Below are 24,797 nucleotides of genomic sequence, written 5' to 3'. Positions count from 1 at the left end.
GTGGGAACCTATGAATCTGTTAATGACAGGTGTTTTAAATGAGCTTGTCTGTGGCAGAGCAGCCTTTCTTTCCCTCCTGCCCACTGTCAGGTAAACGTGACATTGTTGTGGCATTAAATATGAAAGTAAAACGTTGTAGGATATGAGGCTTCAGCTGAGCGAATTCACAGCAGTGTTTATTTATGAGGAAAGTTACAAGATTGAAGCTTTTTTAGCACGTAACTCCATATACTTGGAAATAATTTATATTTTACTTCTTCTGAAATTAGGTGTTAACTTCTGTGTGCACGCCAAGGTCTCCCAGCAGTGTCCCAAAAAACTTGTAATACATAAAACTTAAAAATTTTATAAACGGATTGTGACACTTTTTTGATGAGCTTTTTTTTTCTTCTTGTCATGCACTGACAAGGAAAACTAATTTCAGAGATAAGCAGGAAAAAATGAGAGCACATCAGAGGCTACGTTTTCCTTTTAAAAAAGTAACACAACAGTACGCTATGAGAATCTTCAGAACAAATCACAGACATATAGTTCCTGTCAAGATTAACAGTTCTCTCAAAATCTTCTCATATATGCTCTGTATATACTGTAGCGTATGATAGAACTAGTGTCTTACCCAAGGCGTACAAAAAAATCACGTTCTGGCAAAAAGGTGTGAGTGTGGTTTAACAGTTCAAATCGTGAACTGGGATGTGAGGTTCCAGTTTATGATCCTTGCTCATTTGTGGCCTGTGAAACTCTCTGGAGAGAGGCCTCTCATCTCCCATCGCTGTAGTCCATCCAGCTGTAAAATTGGGAACAAGCATGACTTCACTGCAAACAAGATCTGGCATTCCATTTGGGTTTTGCAGGGTAAATAATTTACAAATCAACAACATAAAAAGAAATACCGCACTACTTCATGCGGGCAAAGGACCTTGTAGTTACACACAGCAGTTGCATATTCCTTTTTTCCCGCCTTTCTGATTCTAACATACTCTGCTTTCTTTTTTGACAACTCTATTTAAGATAACATGATGGGAGAGCTGTGTGAAATAGAAACATCTGTGTAATATAGTTCCATTTGAAGTTGGATATTCTTTTATGGCATCTTAAATTTAAAAGACTCACTTAATGTAGTGTAAATGCTGCCTTATGGCCACAACATGAAAACTAATTAGGCATCACAATGACATTTATCTATTTTGTTTTGTGGTGAAGGATCAAAAGGATCGAACTTACCAAACTGTGAAAACAAAGTCTACTTCAGTCACTGTCAATAACCTCAAACCAAGCACAGCCTACGTGTTTCAAGTCCGAGCCTTTACAGCTGCTGGCTATGGTACATATGGTCCCAGGCTAGAGATCACCACCCAGGATGAAGCAACGGGTAAGATGTTTAAGAACTTCATTGCATTTATCTAGTTGTATTTTCTTCTGAGTGTCATAATGTTGAAAATTACTTATTGTGTGAATGCTCTGTGTAACTTAATGTCACACATTTTACTGACATTTAACTAAAATCAACAGCAGGACATTTCAGCGGGAGCAACCCACACTACAGACCTCATTCTCACCCATTTTTGTTTTTCTGCTAACAAAAATGATGGCATTGTCTCTTGAAATGAAGCCACTGAACTTAGTCACGGTCAGTTACTGTATGTCCCATGCTGAGCTACTAAACCAATCTCACATAAACTGCCCTTTTTTAAAAGCATAAAAGATCCATTTCGTACATTTAAACATATATTTTATAATATATACAGTATGCTGTTAATTTCTATATAATCTTTATATTTTAGAAGTCAATGACAAATTCCATGGATATTAATTTTATTGCATCTGGATTGAATGATCTAATGTATTGTCGAAGTGTTTTGTTACACAGTTGTCATGACTAAAAAATGTCACCAACGTGTTTGGTGCTAATATCAATTTCCAATATGAATAAATTAAAAATGTCAAGTTCGAAATGAAACCAGCACCTTTTAGTCATGTAAATATGACAGTTTGTGATCTACAGCTTGCATTAAAACTTTTAAAAGTTCTCTAAACCAGCTATTACAATGAAGTAGTGCACAATAGGGTGTTGATATAGAGGCATACGATTGTCTTTAATCTCAAAAACAGATATTACCAAACAAAATGTATTTTATTTGTAAGATGCATTAAATACACAGCATTACTTTTGTATTTGCCTGAACATTAACTGACATGATGCTGGTTACACAGTTAGGGCAGATATGGGAGGGGTAATTAGTGGTCATCCATGGTATTGTGGTAATTATGGGAATTGCTGTCGTATCGTGATATTAAAAAAAATCAACCAAACTGCACTTTCTCTTTATTTTGATATCTCACTTGAAAAAATAGAGAGTATTTGAAAATAAAAGTGTGCCCAAAACCTTACAGGCTGCCACCATTTTCTTTTCCCCAAACCTTGCCCTAACCTGAGCACTGGTAGAACAGCCAATGTTAATGTAAAGAACATACACTGAAAAAGCAGCATCATCGTGTATTTGTGCTAGAAGGAAATCATTTGTAGATGTATGGAAATTTTGAACAAAAAATTGGCTGCACAGATGTGAATTACCAGGTATTTGCATCACAAATATCTTTGGATTTACAGTATTTGGGAGAGGGAGAGTTATGTGAAGTTGTGGAGTTATGTGAAAAAGCAACCCAATTTTCAATAATCAAAAGTAAACACAAGACCGTGTGCAATTGAGAAATGCATATATAAAGTATAACATAAACAGGCAAAGTTGTGCACATTTTATAAGCAGGTGTGTAATGTGGGTTAATTTGATGTTGTTTCAATGATATTAGTCCTCAGTGTATATAAAGTCCTTGCTTTACGATCTTTTACACGGATAGCTTGGTTACCTTGTTGCTGTGATTTTTTTTTGGGGGGGGGGATAATTTTGAAAAAGCCTGTAATGAAAAGATCACTGAACTCAGAAAAAGAAAAATATAAAAGAAAAAAAAGTTTAGTCAAATAAAGAGCAAACCTGAGCGAAGAATCTGAAGTGAAGCCACTCTTTATGTTTCGTGTTCATTAAATTACACATTAGATAGAAGGAACAACTGTAGCTGTAGCCAAAATGTTAGTAATTACAATTAAGCAACAAAACTTGTGTGAAGATGCAATCCTGTTGCAGTCCAGCATGTAGTATCTTTTATTAAAGGCCTACTCTTTTTGAAGAAGAGCTTCTATTCATTTATAGAAGAAAGGCAAATACAAATTTCTGCAGGAGACGCACGTAGACTTCATCTATATGCAATTTTTTGTTTTGATTGATTGGGTGGGGAGATCTTCTAACCTTTCCTGAGCTGAAAATAATTGTTTCTTGTAATGTGCTGCTCTTCCAGCCACAGCTGTCTCCAGTGAACAGAACCCAGTCATTATCATAGCTGTAGTCGCTGTGGCAGGAACCATCATCCTTGTCTTCATGGTTTTTGGATTCATTATTGGAAGAAGGTATGGCCTCTCTTGACCCTCTACTGCTGTGGTTTGGTATTTGTGAATTAGACTTTCTGCCACTGTAGATCTGCAATGTCTTTAAATCATAACACGTCGCATCTTCGCTCACATTGTGTAAGTGTTTGATGTGATGGGTTACAATGCAATTTCTTATACTGAAACACCAGCATTATTTTGGCATATAATTTTGAATAGGGGTTATATACAAAGAGAAATACACAGATGCATCCTTTCATTTTTATAACATATCTGAATATTCTCAGGCAAAAACAAATCATGTATCCATGTATTTAATCTCCAGGTAGAAGGATGTGTAGCAAGTCCTCTGAACATTTTATTAACCACATAGGGACACATTAAGAAAAACAGTACAGCCTTGTTGTAAAGCAATCCCTTATAACACGACCCTGTTTGTAGTGCTACTAGCATTTAAGTCATGCTTTTTTCCAGGTAGTGTATATGAGAAAAACTTCTCAAAACATGATTAAAATCACTTTCCATCCTCTGGGCTTGCTAATACATTGAAGAGCTTGCCAGGACATAAAAACAGTACATGAGTCCACCCTAGAAACAGTGTCAATATTTGTGGGATCTGATTAAAATACTGTCTGGGCTAATTAAAGAACTTAAAACTAGGTGAAATACACAGTCTTTTACATTTAGTGAAACAGTGGACAAGAGAAGAAATCTTGAAAAAAAGTTACTCACTTTTCTACTTCTAAACAAAATCATACAGACTGCATTAAGCACTGCTCTGCTCTTTACATATGTAAATAAGCCCCAGGCAGATTTGGATGACTCGCTGTCTCTGATACTTGGGTCAAAAAACAAGAGTTTTTGCAGGCAGAGTGGCTGTGTTTTCTTTTTAATGAGTTTATTAATGTCCAGGATGTATCTCCCTTAGTCATAAAAAAGAATATTCATCCATTTTGGTTTTGAAAAGGGATTTTGTATCTCAGAGCTTGATTCTCTAAAATCCGCATAACAATACAGTAGATTTGGAGCCTTGTAATAGTGCTTTTCAAAGACGAAATGTTCTCACTGCATAGCTCAATTTGTGCATCTCACTTATTGCACACACACAAAATAAACCACTGATGTGCACTTCCAGTACCCAGCCTTTTATGTATTTGAAAATGTCGTTTTTACCTTAGTTTGTTCTTGACTGCACATGGAAGTGTAATAATGAACAGCAAACGTAGATAATGAAGCGCCAGCCTATCATTTATAAGTGAAATGGAAATGATATGCACTTCCTATGCTTTGTTTTAGTTAGTGTATTGTTCCAAATGTTTAAAACAAGTCCAATAGTACATTTTATATCAAATGCTAAATATTTAAGTATTCTGACACATACACATAGATGCTAACAATCCTGTAAATTTTAGATCACACTGAAAAATACCTGCATTTTGTAATTGTATGTGCTTTAAAGAAAATGTTTTTTAATATTAGCTTAAAACATTTTTCACATCTTCTTTTTATGTATTAGTGAACTTTTTCACTAATCTATTCTACTTAGGTTTTGTAAGACATTTTCTTATAATCCTACAGCTTCAAACCAAAACAGTAGATTACAAATTTACTTTACAAAAGTATAAATAAAAAATACTAAAGAAAGAGATGTTTTTACTCCATTTGGCCTTTTTGTATGAAATAATAAATATAATAAATAACCAAATAATTTGGTTCAAAAACACATTTTAGCAAAGTTGCTTGCTGCTGTCTGTCTGGCAAGAAGGAAGAAAAAAACCCAAAATGAAACTACCACCCAGTAGGGCAGGAACAAACTTGATAAGTTACAAAAAGATCTTGCAGATGAAGATCGTCCTGCTTTAGGAATCTGTCTCCGGTATTGTCAAAAGCTGCGCAGCTGTAACTATTACACTGATTTTGAACTGTAACCATATTTTAAGGCAAGGGCCTCCCATTCTTATCACAGAGAGCCCCAGCCCAGCAGGTTTTGTAGATAGCCTTAATGTTATCAATTTCTAAAAGCCGGGAACAATTTAACTGTGATCAATTAAACAAGTGGTGTGTTCCATTAAGTAATCTAAAGATCCTATGGAACAAAACTCAGAATAGCTTCTGGCCTTCAAAGACCAGTGTTCCCTTTACTTGCTTAATTGATCAATTGCATAAACAAGTGTTCCTTATCTTTAAATAACAGATGATTTAGGGTGACCTACACTATATTAACTAGACTGCAGTTCTCCAGGACCTGGGTAGGAAAGCCCTGTTCTAAGGAGAAAAATAAAGAGACAATACAGTAGATAAATAATTTATGATTTACTAGAATTACATTACATGCTAGTTTATTAATATTAAAAGTCTTTTAGGTTTCTGGTTTTGATTGACTTCTTATTGTATCCAAACTTTATTTTTGTCATTAAATGTCAGCAGAATGATTCTCTCGGGCTTAGATCCATCTCAGATTACGTTTTAATTAAATATGACTGTGCATCTATACTTGATCATCATAGCAGCTGCTGTGATTTTTATCTTCAAAAACTAAAAGAAGTTTCTAAATACACTTTGCTTACATAACCCTTGGTAAAAATAACAGCTGGACAAAGCTATTATGGTATAAACAAGACATAGCTTTGTTCAGCAAACTAATAATTTATACATTGGTGTCTGGACAAGAAAGGCTGCAGTATATCAAAATACTGTGTTAAAAGTGATTTTCTGAATTGATTCCCATTTAGTGGGGCACCCAGAATAAACATTTAAAATCCCTTTAAGAACTGAAAAGTGCAGTAATACACAATTAAAGGCTTCATTTTTCACAACTGCAAATAGTGGCATCGCAATAACCACTGTAAGTGTTTTCTTCATAGTAAACTTGGCTTTAATAATTTTAATCCTGTTCCTTTGTTCATTATCATGGTAGACTGTTTTTTACACCATCTTTGCCTGTGTAGAAATTCTCTTTTGGTTCCCACATTTTTGCCCCCAAAAGACCCCAACAGCATAAATTTTGTGGCACATGACCTGAAGTATTAACTATATAATGGTTATAGATGATGTGTTAGAATTGTTCATTAGTCAAATTCAAAATAAATTATTCATAATAAATTCTATTATAATTAAAATTTTAATTTCAATTATAGAATAAAACGGGTGCAATAAAGATATATTTGTATTAGATTTCTTCAAATTCTGTCCATTAACACCTTGTGTTCTTTTATTTTCATATGAAGGCACTGTGGGTACAGTAAAGCTGACCAAGAAGGAGATGAAGAGCTTTATTTTCAATGTAAGTAGTACTTACTGCATCTGCACAGGAAAAGAATAACATTTATATTTTTGTTTCAAGGTACACTTTTTATGTGCTAATAGCTTATTGTTAAAACAGCTGTTTGAGATTAAGTTAAGTAAATTAGGTGAGATTAATTTAGTAAATTAGGAACAAACCGTAATAAAATGTATAAGTGGCGGCAATTCTATTTAAGACTTACAAAATCTAAATACATAAATCTCGAAGAGTTGAAACCTTTGGTCAAATATAAGCATCCTGTGAATACCTGTATATAGCATATTTGATCATTTTTGTTTTCTTTTTGCTGTGCAGCGTTACGATTTACAGTATAATGTACAGTTCATCTATTTCAAGGTTTTCTCCTTTGGCTACTTTTCCAGTAAGTGTTCCACACCATCCTAATGATCCCCCCCGAGATGCAGCTGCAGATAGTTTCTTAGCCAACTTGTGATGATCTTTGCTGTAGGCAAACTGCTGATTAGGAAACAAAGGGTCAGCGTGTCACATGGCTGTGCGGCAGAAAGCTGGCTGGCAAGGCAGGCTGAGTGCACAGTCGGCCCAGTGCTACTAAATATCTGAGAAAGTCGGGGAACACACTCTCCTTCCTGTTGGTTTTCAATTGAAATTGCTGTTCAGGCTAATAAAGGTATCCGTTTCTTGGTATTATGTTAAGAAATACTGCCAGGAAGACGGATGACAGAGATCACAAAAATTCAAGTCATAGGCCCAATTTGTCTTGTTCGCGGCTTGGGAGACTGTGACAAGATGTCTCTGATAAGATCCCACTACAGCCTGAATGGACAAAGCAATTATAAAAGGGAGTTGGTATAATGTAAGCTGGCATCATTACATAGCTCAGTGTTGCTTTATATTATTGAATAAACTGATTCGGCTGTGAAAAACAGGGTTATCTCTTGTTTTTCCAGCAGTTCCTGTAGAGCTGATTATTCTCTTAATGATGATTTTTTTAATATATCAGTTCTAGACCTTGTGTCCCATTACACAGCTTGGAGTATTGAAGTTGACAGGTAATGTTGTAATTAGGGAAATGCAATGTATGAAAAATTAGGTCAGAGCAGAACATTAAATTGCCCTGATATAATGTGATACTTTACCCTCTAAGTCTGGTGCTCTAATTATACTTAGATCGCTCTACAAACTCTTTTTTTTCTTCCTGACAGGAAATAATAATAAAAAATCTATAAGGCATAGAAGGCTAGCAGCCGAAAAGCTGTTTGTTTATTGAAAAACAAAGACTTTTTTTTTACTTTCTTTAACAATGCCAGTGCAATATGATTTGCTGCCCAAATAAAAGTTACCATTCACATAAATGTAGAAGTAGTTTTTCATTGTTGATTTTTGGGGAAATCTTTTAAAGTTTAAAAAAATCTTTCAAAAAAACCCTCCAGTCTCAATACCTCATCCTCATCTACCATTGAATAAGAATAATTTGTGGTTAAACAGGTTTAACATTTAGTGTCAATAAAAATATACATTTAATTAATTTGCAAACAACAGAAAGATTAAATAAGACTTGTTATATGGGAAATGATATTCTTTATCCTAATTAATATGTTCTATACTGAGAAGCCTTTCAGTATTTGCCAGCGATGTACAAACCATCATGCATGTACACATATTCTAAAGAACTGGGCCATGCAGTGCTACCTAAATAAACTACAGGATGTCCCTCTGTTAACATATATATATTATACTTACAGTCTCTGTTGTGACAAGGTAAGATGAAATTATAAAAAAGCCTTACTGTCAAGTAGAGAAGGAAATAATACTTTAACTGTTCTCATTCAATCCTTATGACATGACTCTTTTTCATCTGCTTATATTTGTGTAATTCGTTTTGAATTGGAGCCCTTTGTAATTGTGTTCCTGTCAAGCACTCATTGTGCAGTATGCATACTTAATCGTAACAGTAATCCTCTTACGCTTTTACAGTTAAATTTCCAGGCACCAAGACATACATTGACCCTGAAACCTATGAGGACCCGAATAGGGCTGTCCATCAATTTGCCAAGGAGCTGGATGCCTCTTGCATTAAGATTGAGCGAGTAATTGGAGCAGGTGAGGCTGCTTTTCTGGTGTGCTCCATTTAGCCACCATATAAACCCATATATCACAATGACAGCTAAATATTTATACCTTGAATAGGAATGTTATTTTCTACTCTTCGTTTATATTGCAATTTTGGAGGGGGGAAATTGCAATTAAGAATTTATTTCCATCTTGTGGTAGTAAAAAAAAAGACACTGACTGCAAACAAATTACTTTCACACGAGATTTAGAAATATTGTCAATACTACTAACTGTATGCCCACAATGTTGCTTATTATCGGGTTCTGGCATCCCCAGTGACTTGTCGAATAATCCCAAAGTGTTTCAGTAGCAGCGCTGTTATCTGTGAGGGCAGTACAGTAATACTTTTACCGATTCTACAAAGACAAAGTACTGGGTTTTGTATTGATGACATGTTGGCTTTTTTTCTAGGGGAATTTGGAGAAGTATGTAGTGGGCGGCTGAAGCTCCCGGGAAAGAGAGACATGTCAGTTGCTATTAAAACTTTGAAAGTTGGCTACACAGAAAAGCAGAGACGAGACTTTCTTTGTGAAGCCAGTATAATGGGCCAGTTTGACCATCCTAACGTCGTTCATCTGGAAGGAGTGGTTACACGAGGTAAGGAGTAGCGCTCATGCCAGAAATACAGTGAACCCATGATTAATTAAAAAAAGCCTTTCACAGTTAGCTGGGAGGTCACATTCTTAAGGAAGCCTTTTTTGCTTGCTCACAATCACAACAGAGAGCACATGCTTCCCATTGAAAATTATAGGGGAAACGAAGAAATCAAAATTCACCAGGGGTCAAGAGGCAAAACAGAACAAAGGCTGACTTTATGCTTTACCGCATATTAAGGGATGGCAGAAAAGTAAACAGAAATGCAAGACTCAGTGAGTTTCTTGTTTTATTTTTATCAAAAAAAGCTGTGGGGTCCATTTAGAAAACAGCAAATTGAGATGTTCTAATGAGAGTGTTTCTAAAAGGGCATTTTCAAAATCCGTGGGTAGCTAGGTTGCCTCAGCATAAGTTCTAGTCTGCTCACCTTGTGTGTTATAAAAATAAAGTATTTATAAAAGAACATAGTTTTCTATACAATGCCATTTGAGGTGTATGTCTTCTGTATGAATGTTTCACTCTTTCCTGATTAATGACCATTAAAACATCTTTGTCGGTTTCTTTATGTTTTAAATTGCACCATTTCTGTGTTTTCATGAAGTTGGGAAGTTGCAGGAATTTTGCTGCTCCTTCCTTTCCTATAATTGGACCTGAAATTGTTTTTGGATATGTAATGCATTAATATATAAAGACATCCACATGTTGAAAGCAAAGGCAGTAAAGAGTGGAAAATCACAACAATGATCAGGATGAGAAACAGTTGCAACATGTGCAATGTTAGAACAGCTGGCACTGTAGTTTATATTTTTTAGCAAACATTATGTTTGATCATAGTGTTTCCACAGTTTGGCTATAACCCTGTCCAGCAGTGGATTACAATCCAAGTTTTTTTTGTGCTCCTAACTCCTTTTCAACATTTTCAAATGTGCATGTTTGTTAAAGTAAAAACTTTTTTTTTCAGGAAAACCAGTCATGATTGTAATAGAATACATGGAAAATGGAGCATTAGATGCTTTTCTTAGGGTAAGTTCCATTTGCTGTTTTTTGTTTCAGACTTTATTAACAGTAAAAAATAAAATAAAAGTGCCATATTGCACCCTAATTATCTGTGTGTATTTCAGTCCGTGTTAAATTTAACTCATATTTTGGATGGGATTAGAAAATGCTGAAAATTGGTTGTGTTTGAAAAATAATATTGTGGAAAAATGTCTTAAAGCTTGTAAACTAGAAAAACAGTGATTTGATAATGTATTTTTGAAAGTAACTATAGGTCATTTGTTTGTGTTTGTGTGTTTAACATGAAATACATACAGTAAACCCTACATTCGGATTGGGCTTGCTGAGACTAAAGCATCTTTTGGAATGTTTGGAAAATTGCTGCTTTTGCCAGATAACCTGACATCTTTACTTCCTAAATGCAGAAACATGATGGTCAGTTCACCGTGATTCAGCTGGTGGGGATGCTGCGCGGAATAGCAGCGGGCATGAGATACCTGTCTGATATGGGATATGTTCATAGGGATTTAGCAGCACGTAACATCCTCGTCAACAGCAATCTTGTATGTAAAGTGTCTGACTTTGGGTTGTCAAGAGTGATAGATGATGACCCCGAAGCTGTCTACACAACAACAGTAAGTAAAGAAACACAATTTTGTGTCTTTCTCAAGTTTTAACATAGATCCTGTAAAAGAATAGTAAGCAAAACTAAAGCAAAGACTCAGCAAGTGCACAAATGTTACATATGCAGAAGTGGTCTTTAATTTTTTATAGACATCATTTTTCAAGGCAGCAAACAGATTTAACCCTGTTGAATTTCTTTTTCGCCAGCAGCGTAGCATCTACTGAATTTGATCTGTACTCTGACAAGTAGTGTGTTTGTCTCACCAGGGTGGAAAAATACCAGTGCGGTGGACAGCTCCAGAGGCCATACAGTACCGCAAATTCACATCCTCCAGTGACGTCTGGAGCTATGGAATTGTGATGTGGGAAGTCATGTCCTATGGGGAACGACCTTACTGGGATATGTCCAATCAAGATGTAAGATTTTTTTTAACTCTGGTACTTCCCAATTCTCAGTCTGGTACATTGCTATTTTACATCGTTTTCAAATGTACGACAGATGTTATGCATGATAGATCCTTACTATTGTTGGCATGTATCCTTCTGCTTGGAAATGTTTAGGTAAAATAAGCTCTGAGGAAAGGTTGCCCTGAGAAACAAAATACATGACAGTCTAGATGTTTGGCTTAGATGTTTTTTCCATTTTTTTTTTCTAATTAGTAAAATTAAAATACAAGGCAGTGTTTCTAAGGAACTGTCTGAAGATAATGTGGAAATAAGCTTTGGATTGATTTCTGGTTTACAAAAGCACATTTAAACATAGCTGGTATTAAATCTTCATAAACAGACATGATGTGAAATAGGTTTGTTATGAACACAGCTCTGTAATTTCGGAGAAATTTACTTAATCATATAATAACTAAAGTCTTTGTTTTGTTTTGGTTAATTTAGGATAGATGAAAATTATGATGCTGTTCATTATGCCGATAACAAAAGTGACTTTATTAGAGTATGGGCAAATTAAAATTCCATGGGAGTAATGATGGAGAACATGACATAAAGTATTTTAATCCAACAGTGTTTCCAAGGACTTGTGTGATGGATGCCCAGTGTTAGATGGAGCCTATGCTCAAATTCTAATTACGTAAGACTGCAGATATTCATAACAGATAAACACCCCTAAATTGCTCGGACTAAACATAATTTAAAATTCATCTCATGGCTAGACCTTTAAGCCCCGTTGATTGAATGATAGACATCAAAGATTAAAAAAGACAAAAGCACATGACAGTCAGTTAAGTGACGCGCAAAAGTGTTAATATTTGACAGGCTTCAATGTCAAAGATTTTATATGCTGTCAGGATGTGGGAAAACAAATCCTTTGGGGTGCAGAAGAAGAAATATTTACATTTTCTAGACAGTTTCAGTGTTTTGACACTTTTCTTCCATAGCTGATTCACGTTTAAATTGGCCTGACAAGAATATAAGATGACTCTGTGGAGAAAAAAAGCATACCTATGTTAAAAGAAGGAAAGGAGTTCTCAGCAGAGATTGTGTTTCCAGAAGTTTGCAGCTGTGAATTGCTTTCAGATAGGCAGTACAGAACTCTTGTCTCGGTCAAACAGTGCTTTCTCATGCTTGGTTACCATTTAGTTAAGTAAATCAGACTTGTAAGGCCAAAGAGTTCAACTTTATCAACTGATAACATCTGAACTCTGATTTTGTTTTGTTTGATAAATACATTTGATAATGTATTAGACATATACACCAGTAGGAATTTTTTTTTAAAGTTTGTTTTTTTTGGTATGTATATGATTTTAACTGCTGATAATGTATAAAATAAAAAAAATATATAATGTATCTTTTTTTTAATAACAGACAAGTATGCCTGTTGGCAAAATTAATTTATTTCTCCATAGAAGCATTTTTTCACTTCACATTCTGCCTCATTTGGACATTTGTACACAGTGACCTTGTGCTTAAAATAGTTTTAACAAGCTGACAACCAGCAGTTACTTCTGGTTAGCCTACTTTTCCTCCTAAAGCCTATTATGGCTAGCCACAAACAATTATCCAATGAATCTGTTGTTAAAATATCAAGGATTACAGGATCAAAAGAAACACAGACAATATTTTTTTTTAAAAAAAGCTCATCTTTAAGTAAAAGTCTGCAAGCTTGACAGCATTCTTTCTGCTGCATTTTCTCTCTGTAGGTAATCAAAGCTATTGAGGAAGGTTACCGTCTGCCAGCACCTATGGATTGTCCCCCAGGCTTGCATCAACTCATGCTTGACTGCTGGCAGAAAGATCGGGGTGAAAGGCCGAAATTTGATCAAATAGTCGGCATTCTTGATAAAATGATTCGCAATCCTAATACCTTGAAGACTCCCCTAGGTCCTTGCAGTAGGTAAGGAAAACTCCTGTGTAGAATTTCTTTCGAGTTTTTTTGATGTCCATGAATAATAATTTGACAGTCTCAAGAACAACAGGAAAAGTTTGAAATTGATTCCCTAAGACCAAATGATTGTTAACAGTCTGAATAGGTGCCCGAGTTGTGTCAGTGCATATATTTTTTTTATTAGGATCGGATATTCAGCCTACGGTGATTTTGGCTTTAGATTAAAAACTGTCAATGAAAGACTTGAGAAAATTTTCTAACAATAAAAAAGTTTAGAACTGGTGAGGAAAGTCTTAATGTTCACCACTGTTACTTTGTTTTTTTTATCATTTGAAATGTAATAAAGACTCAAACTAAGCTTCTAATTTTGTCTTTTGTGACAATGAACTGCCTGGTTTAGATTTATGAATGAAAAGGATTTAGCTAGCTCAGTGTGTGTCTTATTTATGTAAACCATGTTATTTTACATTTCACACTGAACTGTTTTTGCTAGGTCTGTCCTTTTATCTGATACCACATCTTTATTCGAATGGTCCTTGAACCAACCAGGCTGTTTTTTCCATAATATTTGTGCAGTTTTGTGCAGAGCTACCCATTCAAATAAAAAAAATTAGGAGGACTGCTGAGTTTTGATTAAATAGAGGCAAGTACTGTATATAATAAAGCTACCTAATTCTTTGTAACTATTATAATAATAATAATAATAAACTATAACATTATTTAATAACCTGAAAAGCTTTTAATACTGTTGCATAACTTTGTTATTAGCTCTCCCTTTGAGTCAACCTACAGTTTCCCCAGCTGAATGTCAATAAAACATAAATCCCACAAAATCAATAAATAGAAGTCTATTGACTTTGTGATCCCTATGGCTTTCTCAATCAGCTGTTTTAATGAGTTCCCGTTACTTTAAGAATCTGTTGAATGAAGCGACCTCATAATGAGAGTTGTCCTAAATATAAGTAATAAATTTACTGTCAGAATCTTACAGCACATCTCTGTTTTATTAAAATATACAGCCCAAAAATACCAGTAAGAGGAAAGAACAAAATGATTTTTTAACCGATGTTGTGTTTCATGCAGCTGGACACTGGTCTTTTTCTTGTTTAGTTTAAAAGCTTGCTGCAGATGTATTAACCGTACATGAAATAAAAAATAATAGCTGCTTCAACCTCTTCTCAAATTCCTACTAGTTTGAAGTTACATGGATTAATGTAGCAGATGCTTGAGTCATAACAGTAATCAGTTATAACCTTGGATTTCAGCGTTAGCTATGATATAGCCAAAGCTTTTAATCTTGTGTTCTAGCTGAATTTTGTTTATTAGGAGTTTTATATAATACATGACATTTACATTTTTCTGTGTTTATCCTGCAGACCAATTAGCCCACTTTTAGATCAGAACACTCCAGATTTCACTACTTTTCGCTCAGTGGGAGATTGGTTGGAAGCAATCAAGATGGAAAGATACAAAGATAACTTCACAGCAGCAGGGTACAGCTCTTTGGAATCAGTGGCCAGAATGACCATTGAGTAAGTATTTTATTTGTTAACAGATAAACAGATTTGAAATATAGAATGCAGCAATAAATGTTCAGTGGATGACTTCCTGGCCATTTTCTGGGAGTTTAGTAAAGCAATAATTCCCCAGACTAATTTTAATACTAAATGATTTGCTATGTAAAGCAGTCATAAAAAATTGCATTATTATTTTTCTTGTTTTGTAGGAGATACAGAGAAATACACTTTTTATTTTTAAATTGAACTTCTGTTACCACTCTAATAGTTCTTCCTCCTCAGGAAAAGAAATATAATGTGCTCTAGAAAACAGACTTTTGATATAGCCATTGTTTTTAAGGTTTCAGCCATGGCGTCTTAGACTCAGGAAACGGTAGTCTTGCGCCTTTGATTTCCATTCTAAGCCAGCATTGTTAAATGTATCAAAGTTTGTTAATTTTGGAATAGGTCCAGCTGTAGATCCTCCAGTTGTATTTCTTTTTTCAGAAACTTGATTATTATACAGTATGTTTATTGTGCTGCATCAATGTAATTTCCCCCAAACCGTTTAGTCTTCAGACTAATGTATTTTTCACAATAACATTAGTATTTTCACTGAAATTATGCTGGCTCTGAAATGTTCAGTGTGTTGTTTTAGCGTTACTTTTGCAAAAGCACGTTTTACTAACAAAAGAGAGTTTGGAGTAAATTTGACAAATAAGGTTCAGTTCCAAGGCATGCAGTAATTAAGTATATGATTTCAACAGTCTGTTGCTGCTATTTGTGACTTTTAATATTGTCATTCCCAGGGACATGATGAGTTTAGGAATCACCTTGGTGGGCCATCAGAAGAAAATAATGAGCAGCATACAGACTATGAGGGCACAAATGCTGCATCTACATGGCACTGGTGTTCAGGTGTGATGAACAACATTTCCTCCCTGCTGGGAGGGCACAGACTTCTAAAGGACAACGTGGACATTAGTGAAGATAATCATTGACAAAGTGTTGTTTCCCATATTTGACTCTAGGGATTAACACATTCCTTGTCCCTTGATGCCACCTTCAAAAGAATGAAGAAATTAAACCAGGGCCTATTATACATAAATAAGGAGGTGAAGAAAAATACTACCTGGATACATGGAATTTTTGAAGCTCTGTGGAACTCTTTAGCAGGATATCAAAAAGAGACGGGGCATTTGAATTTTCGTTCCTATTTAGTTCCTTACAATTTGTAATGTATGTTTTATTACCAGTCTAGATATGAGTTTCTTGAAAACAGTGTCCATCTGTGGAAAAGACAGAACGGTTTCTTTGCAGTGAAGATTTTAAAGTTGTTTTTTTTTTACATTATTCTTTATTAATTTATCTTAGCCACTCTGATGTGATGTGGTGTGAAAATGACTTTTTTTAACGTGGACTTGGCAACAGGGTAAAATTTCCCATCCATGATGGAAAGGCAATCATTAGAATTTAGATGTGTTTTTCTGGCACTTTAGGAAACCTATTGTTAGGCATAAGTAGCTACAGTTATGAATGTGTGATGAAGTGTAGTTCTGATATTTTTATGCATTTAACCCTTTGCAGACTACCATACTGTATGTGCATGAATCCTTTTATGTGTTCCAAAACTGCATTTCTTTGCAAATGTCTTTCAAAGTGGCCTTTACTAATTCTGCTACGTAAGACTGCAAAAATGGTAGTAATAGTCAAAACCCTCAGGAACTATGATGACAATAAGCGTTTAAAAAATGCTACAAATTTATTGGGCTTTTCAGAATGTTGTATGACACATCTACCCTTTGACCAATGTGTTACAGTAATGAAAAGAAGTATTATTGTAGTTTCCTGAGAAGCAGAATGTGTACAGTTATGTAAATTCTATTGATTTCTATTAATATTCCTTGAAATATTGTTATTTTCAGCATACCTTCATATTTATGTACCAACCCTGAGCACCAGCAAACACTGCAAACAATTAAAGGATATAATTTACAAAGTAAACTAGTTAAATATATCAGAAAAAAAACATAGTAAATGCACCTAATAAAACTAAAGTAATCAAGAACCATTTATAGTTATGAAACATATGACCTTGTATAGACAGCACATAAATTAAACACTTAAAATTTTGTTTCTTTCCAAGAATTTCTCTACTTCTTGTACCCCATTATTGTATTTCCTAATACTTTATTGTTGAGCACATGTCTTTTTTTTCTCTTAATTACTTGCACTTTGAATTAGTTGTGATGGATTAATTCCAGACAAAAACCAAGCAAAAACAGTAACCGGAAACTAGCACAATATGTTCTTTTGTATACAGATGAGGTGTGTTTGTATAATTCAGACACCCTTGTAATATTCTTTCTGCAAAGGGTTAAATTTAACATTTTTTGGTAAGGATATGAGAGTACTTTCCCCACTTCATGTGGAATCTCAAGCCAGAAACACATTTTTATCAAATTTAAATGTTTACTGCTTGAAGTAAATTCATTTAACAAGGCTATTTGTAAACTCTGACGTTTATATTCTGTGCATTTTGTATTTAATGACGATGCTCTATGGATAGCACTAGAAGAGGATCACGATAATACAAAGTCTTACTTCCAGGGACAATTATACTATATTGGGATTCCCTGGTTATGGTTACTTCCTTCCTTTAAAAATCCATATTTTAATTTGGAAAATACAGTGTAAACGATGCCTGTATGCGATAGGTTAACACGACCAAACAGAGCAATAATAACTCCTGATGGTACATGGCATCTTCTGAAATGTCAAGGTGCTAGGTTTTTCTAGATATTTCGTGTTCTGACAATACTTTGGAAAATTTCAGTCACTGGGGTGATAAAGAATATACATTGAGATTTTGTAGCAACCAATTGCCTCAAAAGTACTTTTGATTGTTTATTTGTATTTCATTCATTGTTACAGTTATTTACCAGTCTGTGACATCGATTTAAGTACAGTATGTTTCTTTTTTTCTCATGTCTATTCAACAGGGCACTATGATATAAAAACGGTTCTGTTATGTATGTGCTATTAGCTACTATCCACTGGTGCCATTTGATTCCATTTTATACAACAAATGATTGTCATGTTTTAATTTGTCTTCAGCATTGTAGTCTCTTGACAGATTATTTACAGTTAATAAATTGGGTCTAAAGTAAGAATTGGAATGCCCGATAGTAGTAGCCTAAGGGGTTGTTCGTTAATTTTCATTTTTTCAAGAAAATACTCATATGAATAAAGAGTAAATTACAATAATGTGAATTTAAGTGAAAGGAAGGGAATTGTCACTGTTACTTCATTAAGTAATAAAATTAAGAACTATTAGTAACAACATGAGTGTTTTATACCTGAAGAGGCTTTTAAAGGTCCATCCCTGAATTGTAACAACTCATATCCCTCGTCATAGCTGCTTTAGACCTGACTTTGTTTCTTCTACAGAGTTTACACCACTTCTTGTAAGTGGAGAAAAATACTAGTGTTTCAGAAGTAGATATAAACAACTTTGAGTGCATGCAGACATATACAGTAAGTACTAAACTACAAATTATCTTTGCTTCTTTTGACTTTGTAAAGTTTTTGGAAACTTGGCAGTAAAAAACAAACCTAAACCTAAGTTTGTTTTATGACTTGCTTTTCTGGTCGAGTTTGTGACAACCTACCTGTTGCAACATTGTACGTCATTCCAAAACATTATAAAGGCCTCCTGGGCCAAGCTCCTGGGAAGGGAATAGTGTTTTTTTGTGCTACTAATGCAAAATGTATACTGCTATGTTTTGTATAAACAGAGTAACATCAGTAGTTTTTTTGTCAAAGTTTGAGTTTCATTCCAATTTTAGCGCAATAAATCTGCATTTTACCTACTCCTTTACAACTTCTTCACATCGCAGTCTCAGTTCTGCTCTTAAAGAGCCAGTCTCCATAGGAATATATGTCTTTTCTTGACAGCAGCTGTGCCACGGACTGGTGTCATTGCAAGCATGACTTACTATACATCTGGCAGCATACTGTAGGTCTTCACGCAACCTTCCTGTAACCAAGGCACACTAATATATTATGTGTAGATGAAAAGTATTTGTTTCAAGGACATTTAGAGGAGAGGGTAGTGTTGAAAATTGTGGACTTCCCCTTAGAAGAGTGGCTGATAATTCCAAAGAGTTTAGCATTGTTGATTGTGTCAGAAAGATCCTAGGGATCAGAGGAAAATTTGTATATGTTCTAATGTAAAATTTGTAAATTTTATTTATACTGTCATTTTTTACACACATTACTCTGTAGTGAGCTCTGAATACATTGAAAATGCACTATATTTTTCTAACTCAGATTGTCTTCACCCATATATTTTCAGTTGTACATAGTTTCCCATTTAGGACCAAAGATGGCTGTAGGTTGTTTTGTGTTTATTTTGCTTTTCACTTTTTGCATTTTTGTTTCTTTCTTCTTTCAGTGTGATGTACAGTGAATTGATTTCTCAATTTATTATTTATTTCTGTTTGAAAAGAGAATTAAAATTATCCACTGGTCAAAAGTATTTTTCCAACAACCACAACAACAGAAAGTAATGCTGTAAATCATTTATCTAGGTAATTTCTTGTTACATAGACATTTTTGCTTTGTAACCTTTGTAATAGACTGTAAATATATTTTTGGAAATATAATACAATCTCTAAAGAAAACTTGCTCTTTTCATTTGAGTCTCTGGCAAAATTGTCTGCATAAATGATATGCATTTTGTGAAGATTTTTTGTATTATTCACTGGCTTCTTATATGACTCTTGCAAATGTTAATGAGTGTATACTATGGGATTTAGGATCACTGTGGTTTAATCCTGATAATTCCAAGCCAATTTAGTCGCCATTCTGTAACTCACTTGCATTTTTGACATTTTACAAATTGTTTCCAGGTTATTGTAGAAAATAATCTTTAGAGTACATCGCAAATGGATTTATTTAAAAAAAAACGTTTTATGCAGAGCATCAGAAAAAGATCAAATTAAACAAAATTTGGAAAAAAAAACATTCTGGGCAATTATGAAGATTACATCTTTCTAGGTGCCTTTCCTAACAATTCTGTATTATGTTGCAAATGTTTAAAAGGAATGAACCTTGAATGCTTTTCATGCCACAGAATGTTTGAAATTGTCACACAATAGGTGAAGACAAAAGTCTAGAAGGTTTTGGAGTAGCCCAGAAAAGAGAAAATTAATTAACAGTCTGGGAGACTCGAGAAAGATCCTCAGCTTAGTGCATTTAGTGATTTATTGGTAGGTACGCATAAATATTTGTAGTTACTTTTTGGCTCAGACCCACCTCGCTTCAAAAATCCTTGGCTGCAGAACAGCAGCCTGGCACTAAGCCTTACATGAAACTAAGCATGTGGAAGCTAGAAAGGTGATGAGGTGGGAGTATTATTCCCCACATAAAAGACGTATTACCTTTCTTTATTCCTGGACAGGTATGTGGCATGAATTTGTTTATTCTTTTTTCATCCAGGTGTTGCAAAAAGTTGATTTTTATAAGGCAGTTTCACTCTGCCTTCGTTATTTCTAATGTGTACTTGAAATGTGACATGGTAAAAAAGAGACTAGTTCTTTCAAGTTTCTTAAAATCTGGCACTGGGCAGAGAAGGGTGACACTGGCAGCATGCCACATTCAGGGTGTTAAGTTCTTCTCGACCTCAGGGTTCACAGTATAAAGCTGTCAGTCTTTTTCAATGCAGACTTGCTTGCATAGCAGACAGAAGCAGTAATCAGATACAGTATAGGGACCTAAATTCTTTTTTTTTAATTAAAAATAATTTTAATGAAGCATCCTAATGCTCTTTTCTACAAGAAAAAGGTTAGGAAGGGGTTAGGAATTGTATGCATGCACTGAATGCTAAAGGTGAGAGGTACATTTTCAAATCTATGATAGCCTGGAATTACAAATTAGCCAAAACAGTGGATCAAAGACCATAAGAGGAAGTACTATTAGTCCTGCAATCAAAATCTGCATGAGCAGGTGAAACACCATGATTGACAAGATCAACACAAGATTAAATTGCATGAAACTGCAATTTTGCTGCAACCACCTGTTGAAGTCTTTTTGCAAAAAGGGCAAAATGAAAATAAAATGGCAGCTGTTAAGCTTTTCTGTCACTACCAGATTTTCTTAATGCAGTTGTCTTCAGGTACAAGAACACATCTCAAGGACTCACTGATAATATGTCACAAAAGAAGAAAGAGTTGAGAAACTAGGTTTTAGTAAGAGTGCAGAAATGGGATTTAAGACATTGTAAGCAGTACATCTATTTGTAGCAACCAACTGTGTTACATAGGATGCATCAACAGCAGGAGAATGAAAGCTACTCAAATCTGTGAAAGCAGGAGAGAGTGATTGTCAGGACTGCAGGAGGTGAGCTCAGGAGCTGATTTTTAATCTTACGTATTCTGTTGTTAAGAATTCCCTGAATGTGTTACACTATTCAGTGAATGAAGGAAAAGAAGATTTCTGAACTGATTTTACAATGTTATTGATGGTGGAATAAAAGACTATTATTACTGTGAACCATATCAGTAAGACTGGAAAAGAATGGGGTCACCATTCATTGCCTTACTGTTGGACAGTTGAGTTTGTTCATAGGCATGTAGTTGAACAGTCAGCCCTGTCTCCCTTCTGTATACCAGATGACGAACAAGCAAAACAAAGTCAGTTTTACAGTGGCTGGGCTATCAATGACTTATGTAAAGGTGTCATTGTAAGGGGTATCAGAATATGTTATCTGTAAACCTCAATGAGAAACAAAATCCTTCAATCTATCAAACTTGTGAATAAACCAAACTCTGTCTATGGGTGAGGTCATATTCTGTATACTGCTAATAAGAGGTAGAGGGACTGTATGGTTCATTAAGACAGCTTTGTGGTCATAAGTCCAGTTCAAGTGCTGGCCATCTGGAAAAACTAGCATCACAGGCATTGATTCAAAAGCCAATATACGTACATGTTTATATGTTGGGAAGCTGATGTACAGATTAAAGCTGGAACAATCTAGAGAAGCTAGGAAATCACTGATAGCTGAGCAGTTAGAAGGAAGCTCATGCATATTGAAATTGCCAAGAGAATGAATACTGACAGAGTCTGGATGGAGCTGTTTTATTAGCCCTTGAAGTTTCATTTCATCCAGAAATTTTCAGTAGAAACTGAGTAGTAGATTTAGAGGAGTAGTACACAATAACCACTATCAGAGGCTGAGACTATTTCATATTAAAAAAATCTAACATCGTATCCAGAAACTATATTAGGAAATTTGGTGAACAATGTTTTAACATTGCCTTTGCATAATTATCTTGTAACTCTAATGATATAGTTGTGATACAGTTGATTCCGTGATATACAGTATACTGTATCCTTTTTTTCTTAGTAACAACACATTTAAAAGCAACATATAGAGCATAAAACAATGTAGCACAGCCTAGTACAACATTTCATAATGAAAAATTAACAAAATACCTATTAGTGTATTTTAATCACAGAGCTCCCCGGGCAATATATTAAATTGTCCTCTCCATTCAAACATGGTCATACAATGCAGCTAAGAGAAAAACACAGCATTAAATGAAAATTAACTTAATCTATTAATTAATTTACATTCATAAATCTTAAGAATGTAATATATATTACAGAGGCGTCCCGTCTAGAGTAAGTGTTCTTCAATGCCATGAAGACTGTTAAAATTCCTAAAGTACTATAAAAAATAAGCACAGTACACATGTGTTGTGTAAATAATACTTGTTAAAGATTATGGTAAAAGGTTCTGTTTTCTGGAACCATGAATGGATGGATATGGGCAATGATTAGTGGACATCAATAACTGGTACATTTTCTGTACACCTGCAATGGACAAGAAATATTTTAAAAAAGCAAACCTATAATTGAAATACACAGTGCTTAAGGGCAGTAAAACAAAAGGAATCACAAATATATAATTGACTAGGCACTGTGCTATTTATGATGACTATTCCTAAGGTTCCGCCATTGATGAGACAGGTAATGCTAAATAATTGCTGTTTATGCTATTATCTTTGTAATTGCTATGCATGCTATTATCTGTGGAAGTGTGGTGAAGGATAGGATAAAATATTTTTAATATGAAAATAAAAGCCAATTCTTGGCTTTTAAAAAATTGAGCATTATAATGCACCATATCTATATACTGTACTACACCATATAGATTTAATGATGCATTTGAAGACAAGATGATGATTTTAAATTTATATGGTTAATTACTTATCTTATCTTATAGTAAAAGATTTTGGTAAAAAAACATGTTTTGGTGGCTATTGTTTTTTTGTTCTTTTGTCTTGCATGAAGAATCAGAATATAAAGGAATTACAAAACTGCAAAGTGAAAATGTTGAATTATAAGACTGAGCCTAAACCCAAGAAGCACGATAAACTTTCATTTGATTGATTCCATAGTAACAGTATACTGGGAAATTCCATTACATCCTGCCTGCTTCAGTAGTTTTTTCCCAACCCTAAAAATGTGAAAAAGAATTTTGCACACACTCAAACTCATAATAAATACATCTGTGCTATGTGCATTCTTTACGTGAGTTAAATGTATGTTATCGATTATATCTTCACTGACTACAAAAACTACAATGGAAGAGGGAAGAATCCCAAAAATATCTGCAAGGGAGACACAAGGAGACAAAAAGCAAATCTAAGGAAAAAATAAAACAAAGGACCAGGTAATTAAGTACTTATGCCTGAATGACAGGAGTCAGGAGACAGAAAAAAGTAAAAAATAGAAACCACTGCATTAGCAGATCATTTTGATAATGAAGAGCCAAACTGAAAAAGGTGAAGGAATATCAACATACATCAAAAAGAACATTCAGATACAGGAACTGGACCAATATGAACCAATATAGGTCAGATATGAAAACGCATTCACAAGTCATAATATTAGGAATATGCTACAGACCACCAAATTAAAATTATTAATTGGAATGCAGACTTAAATAATGAAATCAAGAAAATATATGCAGAGGAAGAAGTGGTTATCAAGGGAGATTCTGATTTTCCTCATAGACTGGCGAAATGAAAAAGGGACATCAGCTGAATATGAAATGGTAAACATAACTATTGACATAGTTCTCGTGGGTAGCTGCATCAGAAGGCTTCACAGCCAAAACATTGTTTTCTCTCTTCTCTTTTCAGCATGGAATAAACCTGTTACTTGTTCCTTTGCATAACTATTGACAGCATTCTTACTAAAACTGGAGCACCTCCTAAAGGGAAGGTAACTGTGATCATAAAGTGCAGTGCTTTGTTGTATGTTTCCAAAATATACAAATTCCAAAACACGGCTTATAATTTCAGAAAAGCAGACTGAATGAATGAGTCAGAGTATAAGGAAAGCAGAGTAAGAAAGGAAGAAAGGCATAGTCTTTCAGCTTCTTATAGGTTCATCCAATAGAGGATGGGGGGGAGGGGGGGGGGGCGTTGGTATCCTTGCAAGCAACAGGTGCAAGGCCAGTTTTCTTAAAAGTCCTTAAAATTATCCTACCAGTATGTGTTTGAACTGTGTGAGGAAACCAGAGTACCTGGTAGAAACCCATGAAACCTTCAGAAGAACATACAATCTCCATGCAGAGAACATCCCAGGAATTAAACCCAAGACCAGCCTTCTCAGTATTACAACAAACAACCCTCTGATTTACTCAATTGTAATGTACATGTAAGGTACTCTGATGTACTAAATAAAGTCAGCAACATCTCTCAGGCAGTGAAAGGACAAAGTTCATTATTAAATATTATTAAAAAGAAGTGTTTTGGGTCCTATAAAAACTTAAGATGAATAAATCCTCAGATTCCAATGGTGTCCTGACAACTGTAATATTAATCTGAATCCCTTGATGCAATTGCTCCAAAAGTCACT

General features: G+C 34.7%; 1 protein-coding gene across 1 annotated transcript in view; it reads left to right on the top strand.

Annotated features, from left to right (window-relative positions):
* Positions 1-19,544, top strand: part of epha7 (eph receptor A7) — a 73,904-nt gene extending 54,360 nt beyond the window's left edge. The window contains exons 7-17 of the mRNA XM_088907305.1: positions 1,201-1,369; positions 3,352-3,460; positions 6,667-6,722; positions 8,679-8,804; positions 9,228-9,413; positions 10,372-10,433; positions 10,832-11,041; positions 11,298-11,447; positions 13,184-13,377; positions 14,745-14,900; positions 15,674-19,544. Of these exons, the coding sequence (XP_088763431.1) occupies positions 1,201-1,369; positions 3,352-3,460; positions 6,667-6,722; positions 8,679-8,804; positions 9,228-9,413; positions 10,372-10,433; positions 10,832-11,041; positions 11,298-11,447; positions 13,184-13,377; positions 14,745-14,900; positions 15,674-15,788 (1,533 nt within the window). The 3' untranslated portion in view covers positions 15,789-19,544. The remainder of the gene's footprint in view (positions 1-1,200; positions 1,370-3,351; positions 3,461-6,666; positions 6,723-8,678; positions 8,805-9,227; positions 9,414-10,371; positions 10,434-10,831; positions 11,042-11,297; positions 11,448-13,183; positions 13,378-14,744; positions 14,901-15,673) is intronic.
* The last annotated feature ends 5,253 nt before the right edge of the window (positions 19,545-24,797 follow it).

This window comes from Atractosteus spatula, chromosome 2, assembly GCF_055471065.1.
Source record: "Atractosteus spatula isolate fAtrSpa1 chromosome 2, fAtrSpa1.hap1, whole genome shotgun sequence".
Taxonomy (NCBI): domain Eukaryota; kingdom Metazoa; phylum Chordata; class Actinopteri; order Semionotiformes; family Lepisosteidae; genus Atractosteus; species Atractosteus spatula.
This window is presented reverse-complemented; position numbering and strand designations above follow the sequence as displayed.